Below are 27,269 nucleotides of genomic sequence, written 5' to 3'. Positions count from 1 at the left end.
AAAACAAGGATAGGTTCATCTTTATTTAAATTACTCTTCTAAATGTTACCCTGGCTTAGGGATTCTCTGAATTACTCATTGCTAGAAAATGCAATGGCATTTTTGGCTTTATCAGATATAAAATCTTCTTGTTTTCTTCATGTATTTTTCCTCTTATATTCCTTATGAGCTTGCTGAAGGTGGGACTAGGTAGATATTTTGTCTAAACTCTGGAGACCATTCTTCTATTATTATGTAGCTCGAGCATTACCTATGTAATATGAACAAACTTGTAAAAAAGAAAGAAGTTACAAATTTCTAAGGTAGCTGGAATTTAAGATTTCTTTACTTTTATTCTGTTAACCACTGTTCCATCTTAAGTCCATAGATTCCACTGTGCTTCGGGAATTGCACAATTCTCAATTGCACAATAGAGAAATGGAAAAATAGTAAAAGGTGCAACGTGCCTATCTTCAGTTTGAAAACCAAAGACACCTGGGGTCTAAACATCTCAGTATGGATATTTGGTAGGCCCCCAGTAGATTCTGGTTCTTAACTATGAGTCAATATGAAGTAGAAACAGTGGAATTCCCAAAGGAGTCCTTATTCAATTCAAGCTAAAGTGTATGTTAAATACATCTTCTGTAGTCTATATATGCAATGTTATCTGAAGTATGTATCATAAAGTATGGATCATGAATTTTCTCAGAAAGTTTGGGAATAAGAACATTATCAGTGGTGTATGGGATAAATATTTACTTTTTAAATGGAAGGATCTATGGAAGCATACCTACTTTTAAATATAAATCTGCAGCATTTTCCTTCCTGGAAATTGTTTAACTAAAGCATTTACAGTCACTTTCAATGCTATGAAATTTATCTGTGACAATTCAATATACCCTTCATGCACAGAGGAGTTTATGCACATCTGCTTCGTTTTCACAAGTCATAAAATCATAATAAAATACTGCTCACTATTGCATGTTGTAATAATAAAAGTACACTAATTTGTCAAAATGAAAGTCAGAATGAAGTGCAAGTTTTACAGCAGTAAGAAAGATTATTAGGCAGAAATCTTATTCACATAACTAACTGATCATTTGCACTATGTATGGAATTAGAATAGAGTGAGGAAGAAATATTTTTATACAGATGTCTAAGATATAAATTGGCCTGCTGTTCCTTCATGTTTTAAAAGACTGATATAGCCAGAGATTTTATCAAATGTTGAACTGACATCCTTCTAAAAAATGTGAGTTTCACAGTCCCTATTCCTGTCTTTTGTGTGCCCTGTTGTTTCCTCTTATCGTAAACAAATGTTGATAGAAATCTCAGAAGTGTTTCAAGCTCTTTGAAAAAAATCAGACCAGATGGACAAGAGAAAACTCGTATCCATCTCATGTGAGGGAAAGTGTTCAATCAGCATATGCTTATTGAATGCTGCTTGGATTTTAGATATGCCTCAGTTCTGGGAGAAGCTTCAATTGGAATTTGCATCTCTTAGATTTTAAGCATGTTTGTCAACGGTTTATGGGCTGGTCCAGCCCAGTTCCGTGACCAGCAGGGCGGAGGGATCTGCGGATCCGTGCCTCTGGGAAAGGGGAAGCAGGGGACCCCAAAATACTTGAAAACAACAGCACTGATCTGAGGTGGAACAAATGATTTTACTAAATATAGTATTAGTAAAATACAATGAGAGAGAGAGAGAGAGAGAGAGAGAGAGAGACTCTGTTTGAATTGTATAGACCTCACCACAATGCTGGGGTGAGAAGCGCAGTCCAGTTGAGCGACTGAAGTACAGACGGCGAAGCGCAGATAGCGAAGCGCAGACAGCGAAGAGCAGGCGAAGAAGAAGGATCAGGTGACCTTGCTTGGAGTTATATCCCCTTGCTGACCGCAAAGTCTCCTGGGGAAATGTAGTTCTCCGACGGACGAACATTCGGCAGATATCAAACCCCACCCCCAGTGCATTACATGATGTTATGGTGTGGAATACTGATGACCAAAAATCATAAAACCATGACAGTGTTACACACTCTTCACAGGATATCAGGCTTCAGCAGTTTATATTCAAAGAGCATATTTATTCAATGCATCAGTGTGGCTGAGAATTTTATTTCTGAGGCTAACATAATAATACTTCATTGTTAAAACATTTGTGATTCTAGTTCGGCAGTTTCACAGGTTTTTTCTTTCTTTTTTTTTTTTTTGTAGTTGCAAGTATGATGTTAGTTTTTTACCTCTTTTGCTAGTGTTCTAGAGAGTGCAAAGTAAACTGTAGAAATATAAAATGTTTTATATATTGCTCCAACTTCCAAAAAATTCTGTTTTCAGCTTGTCATGATTTTCCAGGCTTCTTATGACATCTATTAAGTGAAGGCAGGAAACTCAGATGACAGAGCAGAAGGTCTGAGAAGATCAGGCTTACTCCTTTATTTTAAAAAAGGGGAAAAATCTTCCCCTACCTGGTATTCTCCATTTTGAAAGTAGGAATTGCATCCAAGAGATGTTGGAAGGATACTTTTTATATCTAACCACCAGTGGTTTGGTGCTTTCTGAGGTTTATTGACATGCTGCCCACGGCTCCCTCTGTCAACAGCTGTTTAAGGCAGCAGAGAAGAGGCAGCAGATGATGTAAAACTTTGGTTACTCTTCCTCTTCCCCCTCCCCCCCCTATTTATGGAAAGAAGGTTGCTGCTGTCTCTGTTCTGCTGGCCTATGGCATGATTCTTTCTTCAAAATTTTCTTCCCCTATGCCTCAATGTAATGGCCTCAAGTTGCACCAGGGGAGGTTCAGATTGGTTATTAGGAAAAAATTATTCTCTGAACAGGATGCTCATGAATGTGGAGGAATCACCATCCCTGGAGGTGTTCAAGCAATGTGCAGATGTGGCACTTAAAGATATGGTTAGTGGGAATGGTGGTGTTGGGTTGATGGATGGACTTTGATGATCTTAGAGGTCCTTTCCAACTTTAGTGATTCTATTATTCTTTAATGTAGCTAGAAACGATGATGGTAAAATTATTGACAAGCCCAACCATAAATGCCATCAGTTATTGGAAAATGTAGCATACAGGGTTGATTATGTGTCAGATTATATAACATCAGAGATGCTTGCCTTTCAGGGATGAGGTTATACATATTTTAAATACCTATCCAAATGCAGGAGATCCATCTACATTAGCAAAGTCAGCTCTCTCGTCGTGTAGCCCACTAGTTCATTACAGCAGAAGTGAAGATAAAACGAACATAGGCTGGATTCAGTGTATACTTATTTCACACCTCAATAGTGCATTTAATTCACATAATTATTGCTGTGAAATTTTTAATATATTATTAGAAAGAATATTTCAGACTTCCCATGAATTGTTATCCTCGATAAAATTAAAGCTCCAATTTAAAACTGCTGCTACACTTCTATTTTTCAAAGAGTAAACTACAAACCAAATATATTAAAATGGTGCTATATGAAGATTTGTTAACTGGCAACAACTAATGAAATACAAAAAAAACATATCTTTGATTTGACAATCAGCGATTCGTAGGTTTTCAGACAGCTAAGTCAGTACAGTTCTCTGTATAACTGTATGCTAACTTCTTAAATTGAGGTTGCACCTTTATATAAAGATGATTATTTTAATTGGCAAGACCAGTATCTTTGATACTTTGCAAATACACATTTGTGGGGAAACAACTTCTATTGATAATTTGTAGTACTGAGTAGGAATAAAAAATACCATTTAGCTAAAAATTTAAATGTACAATTATGCTATTAAATTACTTGAGCAATATTTTCCAGTTGATTAGATTTGCTTTTGAAAATGTGAACATTTTAATATAAGCAAACAACACTTTAGAATCAAAAGAAAGCAATAATTTGAACTAGCATGACTATGAAATGCAAATTGACTTCAAAAATGGCTTTTTAAAAATTCTCTTTCAGGGACGAAGCTGTGAGCTTAATTACAATGATTGCCTTATACAATCCTGCTCCAGTGGGTTTCTTTGCGTTGATGGAATAAACAATATCACCTGTTTACCTACTATCCTCCAAAGTAAGAAAACAGAAATGGCTGAATTTCCTACTGAAATTTTAGATAATGACCTTCCAGCAGCATTAGCAGTATCTATGGAACTTTGGTCTAAACATGGTATTCCTGATTTTCATACAGAAGAGGTGGCCCAAGGTAAGAAAACTGTGCTTTGGAGTCATGTTTATATCAAGTTTTTTCCCTGTTTGTGCTTTTGTTTACATGGTAAGAATATTCTATTTTATTCTTCAGCATGTTGTTTTTTGCTTCTTATACTATTCTTTGTTCTTGTAATTTAATCCATTGTCCTTTCTTAATTACACGTTTATACATTATTGGAAAATTGCTTTTTCTCTCGTGAACATTTTTCTCCAACATCTTGCGTACCCAACAAGGAAAACTGCACTTGCTCTTAGATTGGTTTTCTGTTTGCTTTCTTAAAGAGTAAAATTTCATGTGCCTCATATAATACTCAGCTTTTTCTGACCCTAATGCCAGTCTTCCCTTCTTTCTTCTGGAATACTTTACTTTACTTTCTGGGGACTTTGTTTTTCCTTTTCAAGTTCACATATTTTCTGAGTGCTTATTTTTCTGTACATCTAGATAGTTTTGCACTAAAAATGTCAGGAATGAGGCTCTGCTATTCTGACAGTTTTTAGTGTGATTTTTGGGGAATCCCAAAATTGTCCCTATTTTTTCTTTTTTTAAATATCTTAAGTAAACACCAGCTGTGACAGTTTACTTTGAAGATTGCATCTTCATTGTCACACAGCACGCATGTCTTTGTCCTTATCCTTTTTTTTTCAGAATTATTTAATATAAACTCTTTCAAAGTATTTACTTGTATAAGTAAGCCAGGATTTCTGTTTTTATTTTTATAAGTTTAACTGAGTATTTGATTTCTGTACAGACTAGTCTTTTTGAAGGTATACCTTAAAAGTTGTTTGTTTTGTCTAATTAATAGGTAATATTCCTTCTTGATGTAGGTAATGAGGCTGACAAAAAATACAGTTACTAAATGCAGTTGCATTTGTACCTCTCCCAGAATACCATGTCATCTACTTTGCTGGTGTTCTCAACGGATAAGATGTGTAATTCATTCATTTTATATTGATTCACAGGAGCAATGGATTTAGAAAATTTAATACTTCTGCTCTGAGGTGCACCATTTGTTCTGGTGCTGGCCCTCATATAAAATATGAATAATGGGAGGGTTTGCATTTACTCAGCTCTTGAGGTCACTAAAACCATTTCTATGCTTTTATTAAAAATATGATTTACAGAGTTGTATTTGCTATATAATACCTTGGTAAGACTGCATGAGGTTTTAGTGGTCACGTAATATGCTGCACAGTCAATCTGCTTGGGCGTTCATTTTTTTTCTCCCTTCCCTTTTCCTTCCCATCTCCTTCTCTTCTTCTTTCTTAACATGTTTACCAATATATATCTAAAAAAGCACACATTTTTAGCTGAGGGATACTTCTGATTACCAATGTGGCTAAGCTAAACTATAAAATAGAAAGACTAAGTATCACTTCAGAGTTAAACTGTGTTTAAGATAGAAAAATCAACAGATGTTACCTCTTCACGCGTTGTTTTGCTGTTCAGCCCAGTAAAAACAAAGACTAATATCACACCTGTACCACATGTGGCTACCAATACTTTCACAGATATAAGATAGTACTTCTTTCCCAGTATATTTATGATATTCATTTATCATTATTCATTTAATTCATTTATCACACTTTCTGTTTTTCTTACACAGCTTTAATTGCTAGAGCAGCACCAGGCTGTTACTTTGTCTGCTGGAGACACAACTTCAGTAATTAGTAACATTCCAGATACTTCAGGAGAATTAAATAGCGAGTCATTGGTCTCCCATGGATTACGGTTTACTACTTCTACAAGCGTGCCATCAGTTCTCTCTTGGTTGTTGCAAAATGAATCCTGAAGAATTATCAGGTGCCTTTTCAGGATCAGAAGAGCAATAAAGACTGCAAAGTCCTTCAGTAATTTCTGATTTGCCTACTAAGATATTTATTTAAAAACAGAAATCTCTCCTTACTTTGTTAGTTATTCATGAAACTCAAATGCAAACATCTCTTCCTAGTTAATATCTAGCTATTACTTTTCATCCATCAGCCAGACTTGCAAACATTAAATCACAGTCTACTGATTCTTTAAGTGAATTAAGCCGGATATGAGCAACATATTCTTTGACTGGAATAAAACTCTTTGATGTATTCCCAGATCAAATTCTGCACAGCAAACAGTCTCCATTTTATGAGGCATTTTAGGTGTACTCAGAAATATTAAACAGCTGGTATGCACTAATGGGAGCTACTGCTATTACTTCTGGGTATTTATTTTCTTCATCAAGCAGAATAACATCATCAGTGGAGTTCATAGAAATTCATCCTCCTATCCCACTGCAGGAAATACACACACTGATAAGACTGTCTCTGCTGCCTTTATCTTCACAAGAATCATATACTCATTTTCTATCTACTGCCTATAGAAACCTCAGTTATAGACCTATTGGTTGAATATCCTAAAAAAGTTTAATTCCCAGTATTTTGTAGTGACAGGTAATGTTACTCAGTTTTATCTGTACAAAGTGTCTGCAAATATAAATTCATAAAATATTAGTAACAAAGTATTGATCTTTTACAAGCTATCCTGTTTTAAGTTCCCCTTACGAGATATTAGCAGCACTGTTCTGCAATGCATGAACTGAGCACACACTGTTTTTCATGTTAAGGAATTTCTTATGAGTGTAAACACTTTTATCAAGACTTCACCACATATCTGCAGTGGGCTCAGTTTCAGGCCTTTACCAACTGATTAACGTGCATTCTTGAGTTTCTTGTATCTATTCAGACAACTTTTTGAAGTGATGGAGCACTTTTAAACCAAGGTAAAAGTGTCCATCACAGTTACATGACACTTGAACGGAGCAGCTCGTTCAATGGATATGACGCCTTAAAACTCTTTCAGAAATAAGGTCATATTTAAAAGAACATACGAAAAACTATGAGTTCTAGAATTAAATATGAGGTAATACTGATTAGTTTGCACTATTTTTTTAATACTGTTCCTTTATAAAAATACTTAATACAAAATGAATGCTAATCAATACAAAGAGAGGCTTTTGATCCTCCCCCTCTACTCTGCCCTGGTGAGGCCTCATCTGGAGTACTGCGTCCAGTTCTGGGCTCCCCAGTACAAAAAAGACAGGGATCTCTTGAAAAGAGTCCAGCAGAGGGCCACAAAGATGGTGAAGGGCCTGGAGCATCTCTCCTATGAGGAAAGGCTGAGTGAACTGGGTCTGTTCAGCCTTGAGAAAAGAAGACTGAGAGGGGACCTGATCCAGGTCTATAAATATCTAAGGTGTGGGGGGCAGAATGGTGAGGATGGACTCTTTTCAGTGGTCAATGGAGACAGGGCAAGGGGAAACGGCTGGAAACTGCAGCATAGGAAGTTCCGCACAAAGGAAGGAAATAATTTTAACATGGTTAAGATGCCACCTGTGTAGATCAATGTGGAATTTCATGCTAAGTGAGTGCATAGAAACATTCACATTTTTGTACTGTATCTGTAACTGCTGGAAGCTTCAGTTTGGGAGCTTTCCATATTTTGATCAGAAGCAGTCACTATCCCAAGTGGATACCAACCAAGGACACATAGACAAGTTAATGTAAGTCTGGCCCATTTCTGTTTTTCTTCAAGTGCAAACTGCTGCCATGAAAGTGAAAGCATTTTTACAACCTGTAACTTTGATGTGATTTGTTTTTTTTTTTACTCTGCTTCCTCCTCAGACTTGGGCAAGCAAAACAATGTACACGAGTGCTATAACATTTAAAAAAAAAAAAAAAAAAAAAAAAAGTAAACAAATGAAAAACACTGTTGTGTTTTGGTGTTCTTTTAAGAGATACATAATTTCTTAATTTCTAAGTTTCTGTATGAGAATGAAAATGAATACGTGAATATTCTGCAGTGTGCAAGGGCTCCTCCAAAAGTAACACTTCCTATTTGTATTGCTTGCCTGTAGTGTCAGAGGCAGATGGTGGCATGGCAGTAGAGGTTGAACCTTCCCACTATTATTCCATTACATGTTGTTGCCATGTGACAGATGACAGCAGAGCAGCAGTCTGACAAAATGGTATCTGACATGGAAGTGCATATGAAGCAAAGGGGTGTTACTGAATTTCTCCAAATGGAACAAAAATGCCCCTATTGACATTCATTGACACTTGCTGAATGTTTATGGAGACCAAACAGTGGCTATGAGCACAGTGAGGCAGTGGGTGATGCATTTCAGCAATGGTGACAGTGACAGTGGGTTGCCTCCACTGGTACATATTTTTATGAGTGCAGCATGCAGACTTCTGTTCATCACTGGAAAAAATGAAGAGCTCTTGGTAGCAACTGTGTTGACAAATAGTGCTGTGTAGCAGAGAATTTAATTTTGAATATTTTACTCATTGTATCTGTTGTAGTTTCCATGAAAACAAATAAGAGCCATTACTTTCAGAGCAGTCTGTTAATGTATCTACAAATTATGAAAATTGTGAGTTATGAAAAATGAATGAAAACATACCCTACTTTATACAAAATTTATAAATTGCACTTATAGACACTGCGACGTGTCCGCACACAGGCATTCCGTACCCCTGATACAGCCAGATACATTCTCTACTACCAATGTGAACTGCTGTTAATAGTTTAGTCACATTGAAAATTACTTAGTTCCTTTTGAAAATAACTGTCTTTTACCTTACTTCAACAAATATTTAGTTCAATAATTTTTTAGTATTCATCTCACTACTATGCTGTACCTGTATAGTAAATAATGCTTCAGTTATTAATAAAAATTCTGTAGGTAGTAAAAACAAGTCATTCAAAATTTGTTAATGTTATACTTTCAAATGTGTTACCTAATTTGTCATAACGTAATGCAGAATGATCAGGGAATGATCAGGAAATTAAGAGATGAATATGCAGCTAATTTTTGGTGTGGGATCAGTTTTGACATGAATCCTTTATAACCTAATTAAAATGATGATATTGGGGAGATGCACTCCATTACAGTGAAATTTGGGAGAAAAATTTCAGAAAGTATGGAATGGATAAATTTAACTAATTTGTAAAAATATCTCAATCAAACATGTACAGTCCACAACATTATAGCATTTGTGGCTCACTTATAAGAAAGTGAGATTATAGTAGTGTGAAACTAGTGGTTTGACTCTATCTGAAGTGCTTAGAACTGTTGTTGTTGATCATGTGATGGGACATTTGAACCTTTATAGAAAGTAAGGTTAAAGAGGTCTACTACTAAAATAATTCAATGTTTCTGACTAAATAGAAATCCTTCTCATCTTCACTGATTTCATTATGTACTGTTTAGTCAGAGGAAAATTGAGATCAGTTAAGCCAGCCTGTTAAGTTAGGTCATCTCATTTTCATTTCAGAACTACTTTACCTTGATTTTTATTTTTTTTTCCAGTTTGTGTACTCCATGTCAACAGCAGACATAATCATATAAAACTCACATAAATGTATCAGCATCATTAACATGTCAGGTAGCAATACTACTAATGATTTTAAAAAACTACCATGAGAAACCAATTCGTATAATTCTATGTTATCTGATCATCAAGTATACTGACTGATTCCCATGAATATTAATGAGGAGATTTTTCAAGGAGATTGCATACAAGGATACATCTGTAGTGGAAGCCTTATTGAAGACAGTGACTCAGAGCAATACAGAGTATAATTACAGAATAAATTCTTCAATCAGAACTGTTTCATATCTCAGAAATACGTAATTAGATCTAGTTTTTTAAAAAAATGATGGTGGTAATTTAGATAGCATATTGTTGTTTTAAAAAAGACGATGGTTATAATTTCCTATGATGGGTGAAATTTCCCCTGTGAGCTGACCAAGCTTGACAGCTATATTCTGCCTTTTAACCATCTAAAAGTGTTCCACTAATATCTAAATGGTGTCTTGAGTTTCTTTTGTCCTTCTGCACAGTGGTTCATTTTGCCTTATATTGCTAAGACAGTGATAGTTTACAGCAGAGAGTACTGTAATATTGAGAAAAAAAACTATTGTCCCCTAAGAAAATAACTGAAGAATTTGAGTGCTAGGAATATTGAGGCCAGTTTAGCAACAGTATATATGAGAGTTAGCAGCTTCTGACATTCAGTGTTTCAAAGCCAGTTGAAACTGAGAGAATGGCATCTCTGGTCTGGGACTGACTGAAACACTGATATGTTTTGACAGTAACTAATAAGAATTACCTGCTTTTGTTAAATAATTCTGTGTTAAATTTCCTGCTGTATTTGTGTTGGTTTAGGTTGCAGACTTTTGGACAAAGAGAATTACAATGCATTAGTATAATAATAATAGCATTCAAAAAAAAAAAAAAAAAAAAAAAAACAGCAAAGAATATACACAGAAGTGTTCTGATGGTTTGAAATTTCACTTGTTCTGTAAGTTCTGTTTAGCCTAAAAAGACTGTTCAATTTTCTTTGCAGAACAGTATTGGAAGCCCCATGCAACTGGCATTTTGCATTTAAATTTTAGAGTGGTGAGCATAAGTACTGAATTTCTTCTTGCTTTGCTCTTAAATCCAAATATTGAATTAATCAAAATAATAATAGTTTATGTAGTTTAAAATTATAACAACATTTTTAGAGTCTAGACAGCCCCATATTAAGAATTTCTGTCATTACTTATTTGAACAATCTATTACTTGATATAATAGGAACTGCATCCCAAATGCTCAGGTTAGTCTTCAGAAATACTGTTACATGCTCTGGAGTGAAGTAATCCTCAGGGATGATTTAGCAGCATTCTGGAAGTACAAACACTGCCTGTTAAACTGTTGCCACAGCTTAGTAGAGAAAATAAAGCTTAAAAAAAAATGAGGAGTGCTGATAACAGCCACTGGGATCTGAACCTAAGAGGGGCTACAATAGGAGGGATGCATTGTTGTGTTCATGTACAAAGTCTCTAATACTTAATTTGATAAATATTACTCAAACATAGGTATTTACATTTAAATTCTATTACATAATGATAAAGTATTGCAGCTTTCTTTCCTCTAAGACTGGAGGATAAAAATAAAGGATGGATTATATATGTAAGTAATAATCATGACGTTTCTGGATAACTTTGAGTAAACTTGACCTGCATTTTAGTTTCTCCTAAGAAAATATAATCAACAGTTACATGGAAAGTATTGTTTCCTTGAATGGTGCATCTTGGAAACTTTTCTGTTGGTTGTGATTTCTACTGGCATGAACATCTCAGTTCATGCACATTTATAAGTGGACTAATTTCTCAGAACAGAGAAAGTGTTGACCAAGCATAGCATATACCTTATTTATATGTACTGTTCTCCAATCATGAGATTGAGAGCCTGGAGAGTCAGGAAAGGGTAGTCAAAAGTGAATGCACATTGAAATAATGGTATATAAGAAGCAAGCAGTAAAACTGATTGAGGGTGTGAGAGTATTTGGGATGACAAGCTTAAGGAAGAGCCCTGGAGTGGTACAACACATTATTGATCCTCAGGAAAACCAGTTTCTGCCAAAATATTTATTTTTAATATATCTTTATTTACCCTGGTGGAAAAAAGAATCTTCATGAATTAAGCTGTAATCTTCTTAGGGAGAATGGGTTGTGTAAATTCACAATTATCCCCGTCCTGTGCATCTAATTTTAACAGACTTGTAAAATTGTGAGCAAGAGTGGGTTATGCACCTCACACCTTTGACCAGGGGTTTGTCTTATTTCAAATAGCCAGTAAATATTTATGTGCAATTATGGGAAACATAAAATGACCTCATAAGCCAATCCTGTTTTTTCCTCTGATGTCACATGGGTCACTTTGTCATAAAGACTGAACTGATTACGCAATACTCTTGAGATGATTATGCCTGATTAACAGTATGTTGCCCTGTGGCTTAACTTGGCCTGGCCAGCAATTTGTTGAGCACAGCTATTCTTTATTTTCTTCTTAAAATAAAATACGTTTTTCCCTATTAGTAAGTACACAATATGGAAATAGACCAAATTCTCTCTAGGGTGTGTTGTCTCAGCACTGCCTCAGAAGTGCTTTAAATACCTCTCTATAGCTTTTCCCTAGCATTCCAGGGCATGTGTTACTAAACAATTGACAGGGAACCTCCATTGATATGAGAGGACAAATAGGATAGCTGAAAAGATGTTGGACTGCAGCTTTTTCTGCATACCTGAATAGGTCAAGTATATACCAAAATAAAAATATTTCAACCTTTTTGTTGGCTGGAATTAGTTGCTCTACAACTAAAGATTGTAACCTACAACTTTTAGGTACCATTTTCTATATTGGAGGAAAAGAGAAATGTTAGCCTTTCTTGGCATAGTTTATTCTAAACGTTCTTTTGTTCTTCCAAGGTGGGTAGATGCAAGGCTGTTAATCCTTAGTTATATAATTATTTGCATTTTTGCAATGTCATATATTTCAAATAGCAAAGAAACCCACTAGAGTTAAGTATCAATTTCAGTCACTGTATGTATTACAATCAGTTTCTGTAATGTTCAGAATGTAGTTAGTATCACAGTAAATGAGACAGAAAAGTTTGGAGGGAAAAAAACTGAAGATTTCCACTTAGAGTTAAATGTTAAGAGTTCACTTCAGAATAGGAGTAATAATGAGAAAATCAGAATAATTTTTCTTACACAAACAGTAGTTTTCTTCCAGTACAGGGCTTCTCATGGGGATAGCAGTGTGTCTCTGAATATTCTAAATATTTGAGCAGAGGATCACCCTGTACATTTTGGACAAAGTATTTTCAGTTTCTTATGATTTCTTAATTTGATATCTGAATATTGAAATGTTGATGTTTTTCTCCTAAGTTGAGGAGATAACTGACTATTAACATTTTTCCTTAATTACTGAAGATTACTCAATTATTCCTAAAAAAAAAAAAAAAAAAAAAAAAAAAAAAAAAAGTGAATTTGGTTATCACAGAGTTTACTCTAGTCTCCAAGACATCTATTTTTCTAAATGGATTTTTAATATTTTGTAATTTTGGCCAAAATCCAATTGAAACTGAGTTTTAAATTTAATTAAAAGAAGAGAAATTATGAAATGGAAAGAGAAAGGAAATAAGAATTTCATTAGGGATTGGGCTCATTTACATTTACTTTATCTTAATTTATATTAAGAAGACATGGAGGATAAAAAGTGGTAGTATTTCTTTTATTTTCCCACATAATACTTTAAAGTGGGTATATCTATTATGGTACCTAATTCTTAAGTTACTTTTAAGGTGTGTGCCTTGGTTTTTTTCTTGTAGTAATCGTCTGCCTTTTTTTCGTTCTTCTTTTTTTTTTTTTGTAACATCAAATGTACAAAGGAAATAGATAACCTGGCAGCAATGATGCTGTACTATAATTCCGACCACCCTAAAATGCTAAATTATTAATTCGGATGTTGCTTCTCTTTCATAGTTTTTATTTAAGACTCCTGAAGAGCCATCATGTTGGAAGATAGTTTCCATTTGAAGACTGAAAAAAGAGCAAAGTTGTGTAATACTGACTCATCACAAATTCTCAGTTATGGGAATTTTTTCAGTTGAACCTCATTGGATTTTTTTTTTCACACTGAGTATCTCAAAATCAAGTGGAAAACTATTATACTGTTATTTAACTTCACTTAAATACAGGAGCATCAGGAATTGTTTAAAGTAATGAGCCTTAACGAAGTCTTGTCAAAATCTCAGAATTTATACTTGTTTGTGGTCAGTAGTCCTTATGATGAGCCTCACTAGCTGACATAAATAAGGATATGTGAATGACTTAGATATTAATCCTTTAACTTTCTTTTGTTTCTTGTAAAATCTATGGTAGAAAGTTCATTATGATTCAGCTCAAGAAATTATTGACAGTACAGCATAATAAATATTGCCAACTTTTTGTTCAGGAGTAAAACAGCTTGAGTTCAGCAACCACAGAATATAGTTAGACTTGTGTCTGTATTGTGAATAAATTGAGCACTTCAGTATAAGAAATTGTCATTATGTCACCTCCTGGTGATGCTGAATTTACTTGAGAAAATACATCTGCAAGAAATAGGCAAATTAGAATTTTGGCCACGGGCTTTCCTCCGGCAAGAGAAAACACAGTTACACTGAGTTCATCTGAGGCAGCCTGTTTACTTGGAAAAATGTTTGGAGCTCTGTCCTTTGGTCGAACATGCTTGTGTTTGAATTTCTTTTATTCATCTGCATAGTTTCAGAATCTAAATTTGCTTGCTAGTATTCTTAAAATATTTAGAATACTACTTGCTAATGTACTTAAATAAATATATGCAGCTACTTAACCTTCAAGGTAAGTGGAAGCTTCTCACAGTAATGTATTCAAGCATTATTTTCCCCAACCTTTTTTCTCTTTATTGCAGGTTTTCAGTTTCCAGTTTCTCACGCTTGTAATATCTACATTATCTTAAGTGTACCATGTGTGAATTAATGCCTTCCATATTATCTGAGTTTTACTTTGCTTTACTTACATTTTGGTGGCTGCTGTACGTGTGACCATTTTGCAGCCCTCCTAGGTTAATAATCTCACTAAAAATCTTCTTTTGGGAAAATGGAGTCCCATGTTTTCCTTCATACTTAATGAGGATTTGAAAACACTGGAATTCATCACATTTTTCTCTTTTCCTGTTCTATCTTGGGAATATGTTAGAATTTCTTAGAAATATGTTAGAATGTGTCTTTTAAGAGTAATGAATAAAATAGATGAATAAATAAACCCTTTAATCTTATTTCTTGATTCTTACTGAAACCCAGAATGTCTTGAAATACGTGTGTATGATATCTGAAAGTGCAAAATCAGCCAGGACTTCTGAAAAGGTAACAATTGTTCCTTCAGAGCTGAAGTTCTCATAACATTAACTTTCTATTTTATATAATTTTTATTTTCTAATATTAAAAATATGTATAGTTTAGTAATTAGTACACATAATATATGGGCTATTTCTTGAATAATCTCTGCATGGCAGTTGAGTGTGAAATTAAAGAAAATCAAACACACACACCTGTCATGTATTTTCAAAGCAAAATAGTTAATGAGAGAATACTTCACATTGCCATCTTAATTGTCAAGTTACATATACCTTTCTTCTCAATATGATCAAAGCCCAGTCTACATATTAGCTTACATGTGCTTGGTGTTTTATTGTTTATAAAGCATACTGGCAGTGATGCACCTTGATGTTAATTTAATCTTCTGTCACTTCAGATTTAATGGGTATCAAGTATCATAGGCTGTAAAGATAAAAATTTGCACCTAAAAGAATTCAGGCATTTAACACTTCCCGTTCTAATACAATTTCTTGGAATAACTTAAGAAAAGGAGGAGAATGTAATCTAGTGAGTTGTGGTTCACTTGGCCCTGTTTCAAATTAATTTACATTTGCATTCTAGATCCCTTCCATAAACTGTGGAACCAGACCTGGATTGGAACAGTCAAAAAGACTGTTCTTCTCAGTGTTCTAATTGCAGCACTAGAAAGTTGGGCACCTTCCTTCCTGAGTATTATATGTCTAAACAGCAATATTAGAGATTTGTCAACAGTTTACTGGCTGGTTCAGCCCAGGCCCGTGACTTGCGGGGCGGAGGGATTTTGCAAAATCCGCACCTCAGAAAAGGGAAACAGGGGACCCCAAAATAATTAAAAACAGCGGCAACGATCTGAGGAGAAACAAACTAATTTACTAAATATAGTATCGAAATGCAAGATAGCACACTGTAATACAGTATAATTAGAATTGAAGCTAATAAATCAAATATAATGAGAGAGAGAATGTCCGAAAGGTGGATAGGCCTCACAATAACACTGAGGTGAGATGTGCAGTCCAGTTGAGCAGCAGGGAGATGAAGAAGAGCAGCAGCAGAAGAAGTTTTATCTCCTCTCTGTGACCACAAAGCCCCCTGGGGAATATAGTTCTTCTTCTCTTCCAGACAGGTACCCGGAGCTTGAACATTAACAGTTAAACTCCCAGTGCACTGCATGATGTTATGATGTGGAATAACAATAACCAAAAATCATAAAACCATGACAAGATTGTACTCACACAGAGGTCTACAAAAAAAAGGTTGTAGGAAGCTGTCATGGATAAATATTGTTTTTAATGAAGAATATAAAAGGCAATAACTTCTGAAATTCTGGCAGGCTAACCATACAAAAACATAAGGAAGGTCAAAAAGTGTTTGAAGAACAATTGACAAAATGTGTCTGATCTAGCAACAGTTTCCTAACCATTTCAAGGCCGGGATGTCAGTAAGCAAGTTCATAAGGTTGATGGATAAAGATAAAGAAAGGAGTAATGGAGGCAATAGAGCCAACTGAAATTGGATTGAACTGAAATTAGACTTTAAATCTGTACATTTTTTGTTCCTTTTTCACTTACGAAAAACATTTAGCCTGGATCCCTTCTTCAGTGAGAATCATTAAAAGATCATTTTGAAATTAAAATTCATCAACTGTATTGGAAAAGCCTAAGAAAATGAACATCAGAAATCTTCTGTGTCTTCAGTGCCAAGTCAGTTTTAAGACTTTAATATGATGCTAGAAAAGCTTTTAAGAGAATATAGAGAACTGCAAGTCACAAGATTGTTGTCCTATTCTATCAGGTGAGATAGTGGGACTGGTCATTAAGAGTGAAATTAGTGAAATGGTGAGTACAGAAGTGTAGCAGAAACTCTGAGTCATGGCCTGATTGAGCACCTGGTAGGAAGGCAGAGCCATCCCTGGGGGAGCTCAGATGCATGAAGTGCAGCATGCCAGGATCCATCTCTTCCCAGACCTTATTTGAGAGTTGGTAGCAGATATACGCATATCTTACGTGGAGATGATTGCCTATCTAAGGCCTTTTAAGGGTAAGCAGCTTTTTTTCTTTGTTTCTGTGTCCCTGGCTGTTTGTGTACATTCTCGCTTACTTAGCAGCCTGGGACTTTGCTACTTTGCTATCATTGCTTTGTTTTCTCTCTTGGTAAAGCATTACAGAAGTGAAATATAACCTAGTTAGGAACAGACAACTTTATTTAACACTTTTAAATAGAAATGGTACGCTAAAACATGTTGCAAAGTTTGGAATAGTCAGCTGCCATGTAGATAGAGGTAATTCAATTGATGGCAGCTTCCGGCACTTCTTGAAGACTTTTCCTGGGTCCTTTAAAAAGGCTTCAAGGAAATGGAGAAGCTGAAGTGTGGAAGATAGTAAAGTAACAAATTTTTTCTACAGATGGAAGTCAGTAGTGAAATTGTGCAAACCAGTATGTTCCTTAATGCTCTGAAAAGAGAATAACCAATGAAATAAAAAAGGCCTTGCTTAGGAAATCAGATTATTCAGCTGAAGTACTTTAGAAGACCTTTGTGATACTGTGAGACTGTATAATAAAATGACATAATGCAAGTCGTGATACAACTAAAATGGTGCACTTGCTCAAAACAATCCTGACGTGGCTTATGTAAAGAGACTAAATGAGCAGTGTTTGGAATTTGTGCTCGATGGTCACTGTTTTGGCCCAGTTTGGCCCAGGTATTTGTCATGTGTATATAGGTTCAGTACCAAGTAATGATCAAAAACTTTGAAAACAAATATTAGAAATTTATTAAGATAAATAAGGAGGAATTCTGTAGATTCATAGATGCAGCATAGATGCAAAATTCTGAATACTGTATGTGGTTTGGGTCTTCCTATGTTAAGAGGAAATCATGGATATTCTTCTCTGATCATTTCTAAGTTTTTAGTGTGAAAGCCATCAAAGCTTTGTCTGAGCTGATGAATATTAGGAGACTAGTAGAGAAACATGTATGTTTGATCTGTTCTTGTCTTTCTACTGTCATTTATTTTAAATATTTCTGGAGAACAGGGATTTCTGATCTGAATCAGTATGACTGGTTTTGTTTGGCAGAATTTGGAATTCCGTCCTGAGTCTGATGGAGTTCTTTTTGTTCATCTGTCTTACTGCAATTTAAGAGTGAATTTATTTTACCTTCAAATGCCAACATATCGTGGTGCTTTACAATAACTTTTTTTTTTCTTGTTTTGCTTCTACGTTAGAGAAGACAAATTGTAACTATTTATTTTTAATGCTTAGTCACCTCCTTTAAGACCTGCTCTTAACAGTTGGTTATATCACCCTTTAGTATCCACCTCCTCCCACATCTTATTTTTTGTTTCATGTGTAGGTAAGAAAGCTATTCAGTCTGTTGAATTATATTCCTAGGGAGAACTTCTGACATGAGGATTTTCACAGAGAAGGTCATACAGCTTCTTTGTCTCATATGTTGAATTCTGTGATTTGTAGCTCTTGGAGTCAAAGTTTCTAGGCTAAAGGTATAATGAGTTATAAGAACTTGGAAATGTGTTCCGTAAGAGTTGCTTTTTAACAAGAAGATAAACTGAAAAATTCTTTATGTACCTGGATCTGATTTTAACTTCCTCCTCTATTAATTTGCTCTTGATGAGAAACAGAGCTTAATTTTTATTTTTATTTTTTTTTACTTCCTCACGAGAACAGTAATCTTTATAGTTTTTGAAACACAGGTAATATCAAAAAAGCTCATATACTCTTTCTCATCAGAAAAGGCAATAAAATGGCTTTGTTTAGGGGAAGGGAGAAATACAGAGACTAAAGCAGGTTAAGGGAGCACAACCATTTGGAAAAGTGTTAGCCTGATCAGTCACAGATTAGGCATGCCAATTAGGGGTAGCATTTAATTATTTGCTCCAAAATTATGCTTGATAGATGAGGAGAGTAAATGTTGTTACATAAGTTACTATGATGTTTTTAAACTCCTGTAGACTGGTTAGAGAGCGATAGATGGAAAGAGCCTTTCCATTAATCTGTTATAAAGGGTATAGGGGTTTCTACTAAAATCATTTGGGAAAGTAAGGAGTAAACATACCTTTCAGAAAGTGCTTTTTAATGGAAGCTTTTTTTCATTTTAGTATTCAGGGAGTGAGGAAGTTTCTTCTGTTATGTGTTTTGCTTTTAACACCTCTTAAAGTTATGTGTAATCAATCAACTAAAATTATGTATAATTCCTTAGCCTAGAGTATTTAGAGATCTGAAATGTATGCCTGTGTTCGTAGATAGGTGTTGTATGGGAACAGCTGAATCGTGGCCTGAACCTCTGATTGATCACCTGAGGCGAGCCATGAGTCAGCCATGGGAGCACAGGTGAAGGTAATTCACCTGTGCTGCCGGAAGGGGTGGAGCCTGGCTCTACCTCTCCTAGACCCATTTAAGAGCTGGCTACCAGTGGGGAAGGATCTCTTCTGGAGATCCTCTCTGCTGGAGTTTATAGAGCCCAAGATATGGGTAAGCTTTGTCTGACTGTTTTGTTTATTTCATAATTATAACATCTTAATATTCACTGATTATGCAGGTGTGTAACTACATGCCCATACTTAAAAAGGTGGAGTCCTACATTGGCATTCTTTGAGGATCTTGTATGGTTTTTTTTTGTTTTTTTACTGAAAAGCTCCTGTCTTTCAGTTTGTCCTTTGTTTTTACTTCCTGTGTTTCTGCTTGTTGCCATACTGAAGCCTTTTTTTGTAAGGTTTTAAATTGCTTTATGCTTTGAATTACTGTTTTTATTTTTCTGCTTATTTGTAGGCAGGGCCTATTTGTGTCAAATTCTGGCACATACAGCAGCTTCTTACGACATTTAGTTAAGAACCTTTAAGTGTAATCATCAATAGGCTGAAGACAGATTCTGCTACTTATAGGTTGTAAATGATGTAAAACAGAGATTCTAATTAGTTGTTTGCGTGGACAATTGAACCCAAGGAGTTAGAGGGATGTGTCTGTTCCCCCTAAACAGATGTGAATGTAGAAGTGCTCAGAATGCCAGAAGTTCTAGGCCCCCACAGTTGTAGAATATGAGTATTAAATCTCAGAGGTTAGTGGAAAAATATCTACAGTTTTTCCTGTTGCCTTTGCATATGTTTGATAGAAATGTAGTAAATCCTAATTATCTTGTTCATCACTGTCATATTTCTGAAGGTAGCATTCTAGATTATTGAGTGTTGGAAATGTACAGGTTAGCTTAAATATGGCTTAAATTCAGTGTGACTTTGAAATAACACTTCATGTAAAATGAGTCATTTTACTCAATAGAAATCCTGTTTTAGCCTTTGAAAATGTGGGAGTTTTAGAACTATTGAATAATGTGCTATGTAGACTCATTTCTCTGAAGAATAACTTCACTCTTCTTTTGCTAAAGATCATTGGGTTTATCTCGGGTACCTTTCTGTTGGTATGCTAGTTTCAGTCTGTATTTGTCATATCCCTAAAATTCCATTATTTTTTTTTAATTGTCTTTTTGTCTTTATTCATGAAAAAATTATTTACAGATAGAATGAGGGGAAGTTAGCAGCAGCTAAACATATAAAACATGAAAATGCCTCCATACCCCTGAGAAAAACTCGTCGTCATGATGCTGAAAGCACTGTTTTAAGATGAAAATTGCAACTTATGAAAATCTACTTCAGGAAAAAAGAAAGATTCTTTCTAAAATCTACTGAAAAATTATCTCCTTGGCCTTGCGTGCATGCAGCCTTTAAAGGCTGTGCCATGGAGCAACAGAGGGGAGGTGGAAAACAGAGAGGGGAGATAGCTGAGTTTGAGCAAGATTTTAGATGGAGAAGAGAACAAGAAAACTGGCTTGTGGAACGAAGTGAGAAACCAAGAGCTGTTTTTATAGTTGAAAAAAAAAAAGCACAGATTGAAAGACAGATTACTGAGTTGAGACTTCTGATGAGTTGCAGTAACTGTGGGGGATGGTAGGGGGCAAGGCCCATTTGAACAGAAGTTGTGAAAGATGTGGTAGGTGGTCAAAAAAGATCTTTTGGACAGCAAAGCACTGTTGATATATTTTCTCATTTTGTAATGAGAAATGGTAAATAAAGAGCCTGTTGTACAAACTTGACACTGATTTCGGTGTCTTTTTCTTTGTGAAGTGGCATTATGTCTGGCAAGTGAAGGACAAACTACTTGAAAGGGTGGTTGTGTGCTGCTTGGTCTTATAACATCAGTGTCTCTCTGGAACTAACTTTTACAGTTGTGTAAGGACTATGAATTTTTACATCCTCTAAGGCTTATGTAGATTAAAGCTAAGAAGCTATGTTTGGCACGGAAAATCTCTTTTTAGTCTGTACTGAGTCCCTTGGAAAACATCTTGCTGTCACCTTTTAAGTACGGCTATGTGCCCGCTCCCTGCTTTTCTCAGTTCTGTGTTCACATTACGAACTCCTTGCAGAATGTGTTTCCTTTTAAGGAAGGAGCACTCCCTCTCCTTCCTCAGCCTGCAGTGTTTCTGCTTGCCAGATGTGCAATAACTGGACAAAAGGAAATGGATATTTCCTCTTTGCTAAAGGTGGAGAAACATAAAGGATAATGCTTCTTTTGTTACTAAGTTAAAGTCTGCGTTACGGAGTCTGTCTGAAGGGTACAGTAAAGTGTGCTTAAACTCTGTTGGAGACTTAGAAGGGTAGGGAGAGAAGGTGAGTGTCAGGAGAGAGGATAAATCTTCACTTTTTAAATGGAAATTGATGTTCACAGGAAAACAGAAAAACACCTCAAATATAGGGCCTAGAACTCTGGAGGTCTTACAGAAGGAAAAGCATATGAAGATGAGTAGTGTTTTGACTTTCAGTAAGATATGAGTTTAACCAGAATATTTTCTCCAGAGGATGAATGCAGAGGTATATATTGCTGTTTTCCTAAAATCAGTGAAAAGTATTAAGTGCTTTTTCAGCTCGGGTCTTATTAATTTGATCTAGAGCATACATGGTTTTGAGGGGTAAATACAGTGGAGATAAAGTGACAGAGAAGGAAAGGGTAGTTTACGCTGCTTTGACGTCTTGGTGTCACTGAGTTAGCTCAGTGATTTTTTTTATTTTCTTTTGTGAAATGATTTTTTTTCAAACATTTTGTCATTCATTAAAACTGTTTAATTAAAAATTAATTGATTTCTGGTGCATCCTAAAATTCCATCATTTCTGCTGCTACTGAAACAATGCTTCTGTTGCAAGGAACTGATACATCTTCAGCAGTCAGCTAATCTTGCTTAAAATACACTTTATCATCAGGGCATGAGTGAGTGCCATCCTTTTCTCTGTGCTTGTAAAATGACAAAACTGTTCTCCCCAGAGATTGAAGTGTTATTGTCAACAACTTTTTCAAAACCAAAAACCCTCCCATATATTAGGATTGTTGAAACTAACTGCTGTGCCTCTTGCAGAGTTATGAAATATTGATATCTAGCCTCTAACCTTGAGATTCAACGGAAAGTATGTATTTGTTTTGTTAATATCCACTGACCTTATGGAAAGTCAGTGGTTATAACAGTAGAACTTGATCAGAGAATATTTCTATGAACAGACTCTGTTTGTACTGGTATGAAAAAGAATAGTTAAAAAATGTGCTCCTATGCGTGTTGATGGGGAGGGAGGGACAGGGGAAGAGTATAACAATTACTTTTTAAATAATATTTGGAGTACTGTTTGTGTCATGTTCAGTTTGACCATGTCATGATTATTTGAAAGTAATTAGCCAGCCAATTGTCACTATTTTTAATTTATGCTGGCTTCATTTCTTACATCATTTTTGAAAGGGAAAGACTTCTTATGATTGCACTATCATATTTTCTGAAACCTGTCATTTGTTGGTTGCTTAAAGCAAAATTACAGTTGCAGTCAATAGTTTCTGTTTTCACATCATCAGAATGAGTTAGGAAAGTACTGCTCAAGCAAATCCTGTTCCTAATAATCTCTTAATGTGTATGAGCTACCTTTGCAGCACTGCTAGAACAATTCTGTAGCCTTATAATGTAAACCTCAACAGACGTGATACTTGGGGCATGTAATGAAGAAAAAAATCTTTTAAAATGTAAATAAACTTGCCAGTATGCAAATAAGAATGCTTTTTAGATTGAAACTTCATAAAATTAAACCATTCTGTAGTAATTGTCTAAGTTTGAAGACAAGTGATTTTATTTTCCAAATAATTAGGGAAAGAATACAAGATGAACTGTGTTTAAGGAAGTTTTTTGAATGTTTGAATCTATTTCAGATGAGGTATCCAGCTCTGTTAGGCTGAGTGATAGACTTCAGCTAACCGTTCATTTTCTCAGAATACTTTCTAACTCTGTACAGCAGAAGAGGACCCTGGGGGGTCTCAGTTGACATATGGCTGAACATGAGTCAGCAGTGTGCCCAGGTGGTGAAGAAGGCCAAGGGCATCCTGGCTTGTATCAGAAACAGCGTAGCAAGCAGGGAAGTGATCATCCCCCTGTACTTAGTGTGGTGAGGCTGCTGCTTAATTACTGCGTTCATTTGTGGACCCCTCACTACAAGGAAAACAACAAGGCCCTGAAGTGTGCCCAGAGAAGGGCAATGAAGCTGGTGATGGGTATGAAGCACAGGTCTTATGAGAAGTGGCTGAGGAACCTGGGATCGTGTAGTCTGGAGAAGAGGAGGTTCTGGGGGGACCTTACTGCTCTCTACAACCATCTGAAAGGAGGTTGTGGCAAAGTGAGGGTCAGTCGCTTCTCCAAGGTAACTAGTAATAGTATGAGAGGTAATGGCCTCAACTTGCACCAGGAAGGTTCAGGTTGGATGTTTGGAAAAATTTCGTCTCAGAAGGAGTGGATCAAGCACTGGAACAGGCTGCCTGGGGAGGTGGTGGGGTAGCCATCTCTGGAGGTGTTCAAGAAGTATATAGATACGGCATTTAGGGATGTGATTTAGTTGGTGTGATATTGATGAGTTGGCAGTTGGAATAGATGACCTTACGTGTTGAAGAATAGCCATAACTGTTGTTTTGACTCAGAGTTCAGGTGAAGTCTGAGGAATTTAAGACTACGATTGTTTCTGGAAAGTCAGTATACCACACAAATAGTCAAGTAGTGGACATGGTGTTACATTCTGCCTTGAATGTTATGCACTTCTCTTTTCAACTCATCTCACACTTCCTACCTAAAAAATAAATAATTAAAAAGAAAGTTATGTCCTAAAATACTATAATTGCAGTAGCTCAATCAGCAGCTTTCTTATAGTAAATCTTGGTTGAAGCTGAGATGTACAGAAATAATTAGAATTTCTTGTGGTCCTCTCCTACAGCAGAAAGGAGGTGGTTATTGACTAAGTATAGAGTTGTTTGTCAGGATATAAGGAATCAACTAATGAGATTCTCACCTCAGAAGTTGTCTAAGCATCTGTGGATTATGATGCAGAAGACTGGCATAAATTATACAAAAAGCAGGCTGCTAAGCTCTACTGATTCTGTAAGTGAAGTGAAAGAACTACTTGTAGCCAGAGAAGCCAGAGAGGAAGACATAACAGAAAAAATTGTCACAGCTCAAAATACACAATAATTATGTGTAATAAACAAATACAATTGGTCTGCATCATATTTAAATTTTGAGATCAAGTCCTTAGATATTTGCTGATGTTTCAGAAAAGTAAGATTTCTGGAAACCTTACTTCTAATGAAAGAAAAAAGGAGATAAACTTTTGAGAGAGAAGTTGATAACTAGAGAAGTATTTTGAAATTAAGACTTCAGGACTTAAGGTGTTTGGTGTTTTTTTTTTTGTTTTTGTTTTTTGTTTGTTTTGTTTTTTGAAAGGGAGAAGCTTACAGAGAGATCCAGATCTGTGTAGGGAAGAGCAGCTCTATTTCAAAGGTAGCTTGAGGTCAGCAGAGAGCTGGGATGCAAGGCTGTGGGCTGGGATACAAGTCTGTGGTAACTAGAGCCAGCACACATTTGTACAGAAGTATTGCTGCCAAAGAACTTAATGTGCTGGTGTGTGTGAAGTCAAGACAGTGGAACTTGTTAGAACCTACAAGAAAGGATGTAGGGCATGCTGTCTGGGGAGCAGTTCTGTTGAGAAGAACCTGAAGGACAGCAAGCTGAGCATGAGCCAGCAGTGTGCCATGGCAACAAAAATGGCTGACAGCTTCTGGAGCTGGTTTAAGAGGAACGTGGCCTGTAGGTCATAGAAAGGGATTCTCTCTCTTTACTTAATAGATTATGCTCAGAATGCTGCATCTGATGTTAGGACCTCCCGAACAGAAAAGACATCAACCTACTAATGAAAGTTTGGAAGAAGGTCTTCAAGATGCTCAGTGTCTGGAGCACTTGTCCTGTGAAGCGAGGCAGGGAACTGAGCTTACAGAGCACAGAGAGGCAGTTTCAATGGGACTCAACAGCAGAATCATGTCAGTGACGAAAGGAGATAAGCAAAAAGATGCAGGTGAAACTCAGAGGTGGGAGTATGGGCCTCAAGAGGCATAAAATGAAAGATTTAGACTGGAGATAAGGAGAAACTTTTTATGTGAAGCTGGTCACACTCAAACAGGTTGCCAAGGAGAGAGTGTAGGTAGCCATCCTTTGCAGCTTCCAAACTGGTAAGGCTCTAAGTAACCTGGTGTAATCATAAGACTGACCTTGATTTGAGCAGGAGTTTGGACCAGATACCTTTTAAGGTCACTTCACATCTGAAATACTATATACGCTTCTGGAACAGGGTAATGGTACATAATATCTACTTCCTCAGAAATGTCCAGTGGTAAAAAAGCAGATGAGAATTAACAACCTTCATATGAACAGGCTGTAAAAATTCAAGAGATAAGTTTTTATTCCATCTTTTAGTTTAAGAGGGGTTTCTATCTTGCAGACAAGTAAAATCTATGATTCCTTGTGACTATTAATCAGAAAATAGTCATCCTAAAGCAAAAATGTGTAGCTGCTCAGGCTACAATTTACTGAACAGCTTCTCAATTTCTATCAGTCTTTACACTTCAGTAAATTAGTTTAGAAATAGTTTTTTTTTTTTTTTTCTTTTTGCTGAGTGGAGTGAGGCCTAGAGCTGACCTGTTGTAAAATTCTATTTTCTTCTGCTTCCTTCTATAAATGAGAAGACCCTTCATGACCCATCATGAGATGACAGAAATGAATGAGGAAATGCAGCTCTGTGTTTTGGGAGTTATTTTAGTTTTTAGATTTCAGACTGAAGAACTGCAGTGGACATCTTGAAAACAGAATAAAGGAGAAGGGCGTTTTTAATCTTTTGTCAGGATGACTTGTACTGTGCTGTATGAGCTATTATTCACTGTAGGAATAAGTTAAAGAACTTAATTATGCTGGATATCTTACTGTTTATGACCAAATCTCTCCTAACTATTAATCATCTTATGAATGTGGGTAAATTGTATGTGTGCACAGGTGTACAACTTCTTCTTTTTACCTTCAGAAGGATAGGATATAATACATGCAGATCTGCATTCTGCAGTTTATCACCTGCTGTTTACCAGAATCAGTCTCCTCAGACCAGATTTCTGATCCTTTTCTCTCAAGATCAGATTTATTTTCAGTCACTCTCTTCATTATTTCCCAATTTTCAGTAGAGGTCTCAGAGGCACAAGATTCAGTAGACCGAATGTAACAATGTCTCAGGGAGAGTGGGATTCGCACTGCTTTAGTGTGTGTTTAATCCTCATCACACTACCAAAAAATCACAGTGCCTCCTCATTTACTGTCTTTTAGTACAATCGGGTTTGCGTTCCTGGTTAGCATATACCACCAAGATTTGGTTCCTCACAAAATGGTAGCTTCTGTCTTTCTGATTCAGGGTGTGAACTTCTGAAGTTATTTCCAGTTAGCAGTGCTAGAGATCTGTTTTTATGAGATTTGCACAAATGTTTGAAAATCAAGTAAAAAGCATCAGTGCCTCTTGCTCTCCCTTTTTGAAAAGAAAACATGAAGTTATGCCAAGTACATAGGGAAAGATCCTAAGCTCTTTCTTCCAAAAGGCATCTGACAAATGGATTCCACCCTCATCAGGAGTGAATTAAAATTATTGATGTCATCTGGACATCCTACCAGTTATCTCTAAACAGAGTTTTCTGTATCTGTTTTGGTGGTTGACTTGTATGAGCTTCATGTAATAAACCTAAGTGCACACATGGATCTTTGACCACTCAATGTCTAGGTCCAGTAAGCAACCCCATCTACTGTTCTAACATGTTAGAATATTAATCTGTTTAATATGAATGAAATGCACTGGGGAGAGTTCCATAAGTGTCATGGGGTGCCAGGAGACAATGATGGTTAGAGAAAAATAGAAAGTACAGAGCAAATGAATGATGTATCATCAATGGAGAAAAGATGAAGACAA

At 35.9% G+C, this 27,269-nt stretch overlaps 1 protein-coding gene across 1 annotated transcript in view; it reads left to right on the top strand.

Moving 5' to 3' along the window:
• Positions 1-27,269, top strand: part of EYS (eyes shut homolog) — a 643,894-nt gene that overhangs the window by 308,252 nt on the left and 308,373 nt on the right. Inside the window, exon 21 of the mRNA XM_042889745.1 lies at positions 3,924-4,167. Coding sequence (XP_042745679.1) covers positions 3,924-4,167 — 244 coding nt within the window. The remainder of the gene's footprint in view (positions 1-3,923; positions 4,168-27,269) is intronic.

Source organism: Lagopus leucura, unplaced genomic scaffold (assembly GCF_019238085.1).
Source record: "Lagopus leucura isolate 7727_CA_CO unplaced genomic scaffold, USGS_WTPT01 Super-Scaffold_73, whole genome shotgun sequence".
NCBI classification, from domain to species: domain Eukaryota; kingdom Metazoa; phylum Chordata; class Aves; order Galliformes; family Phasianidae; genus Lagopus; species Lagopus leucura.
The sequence above is the reverse complement of the archived record's forward strand: the minus strand, read 5'-3'. Positions and strand labels throughout refer to the sequence as shown.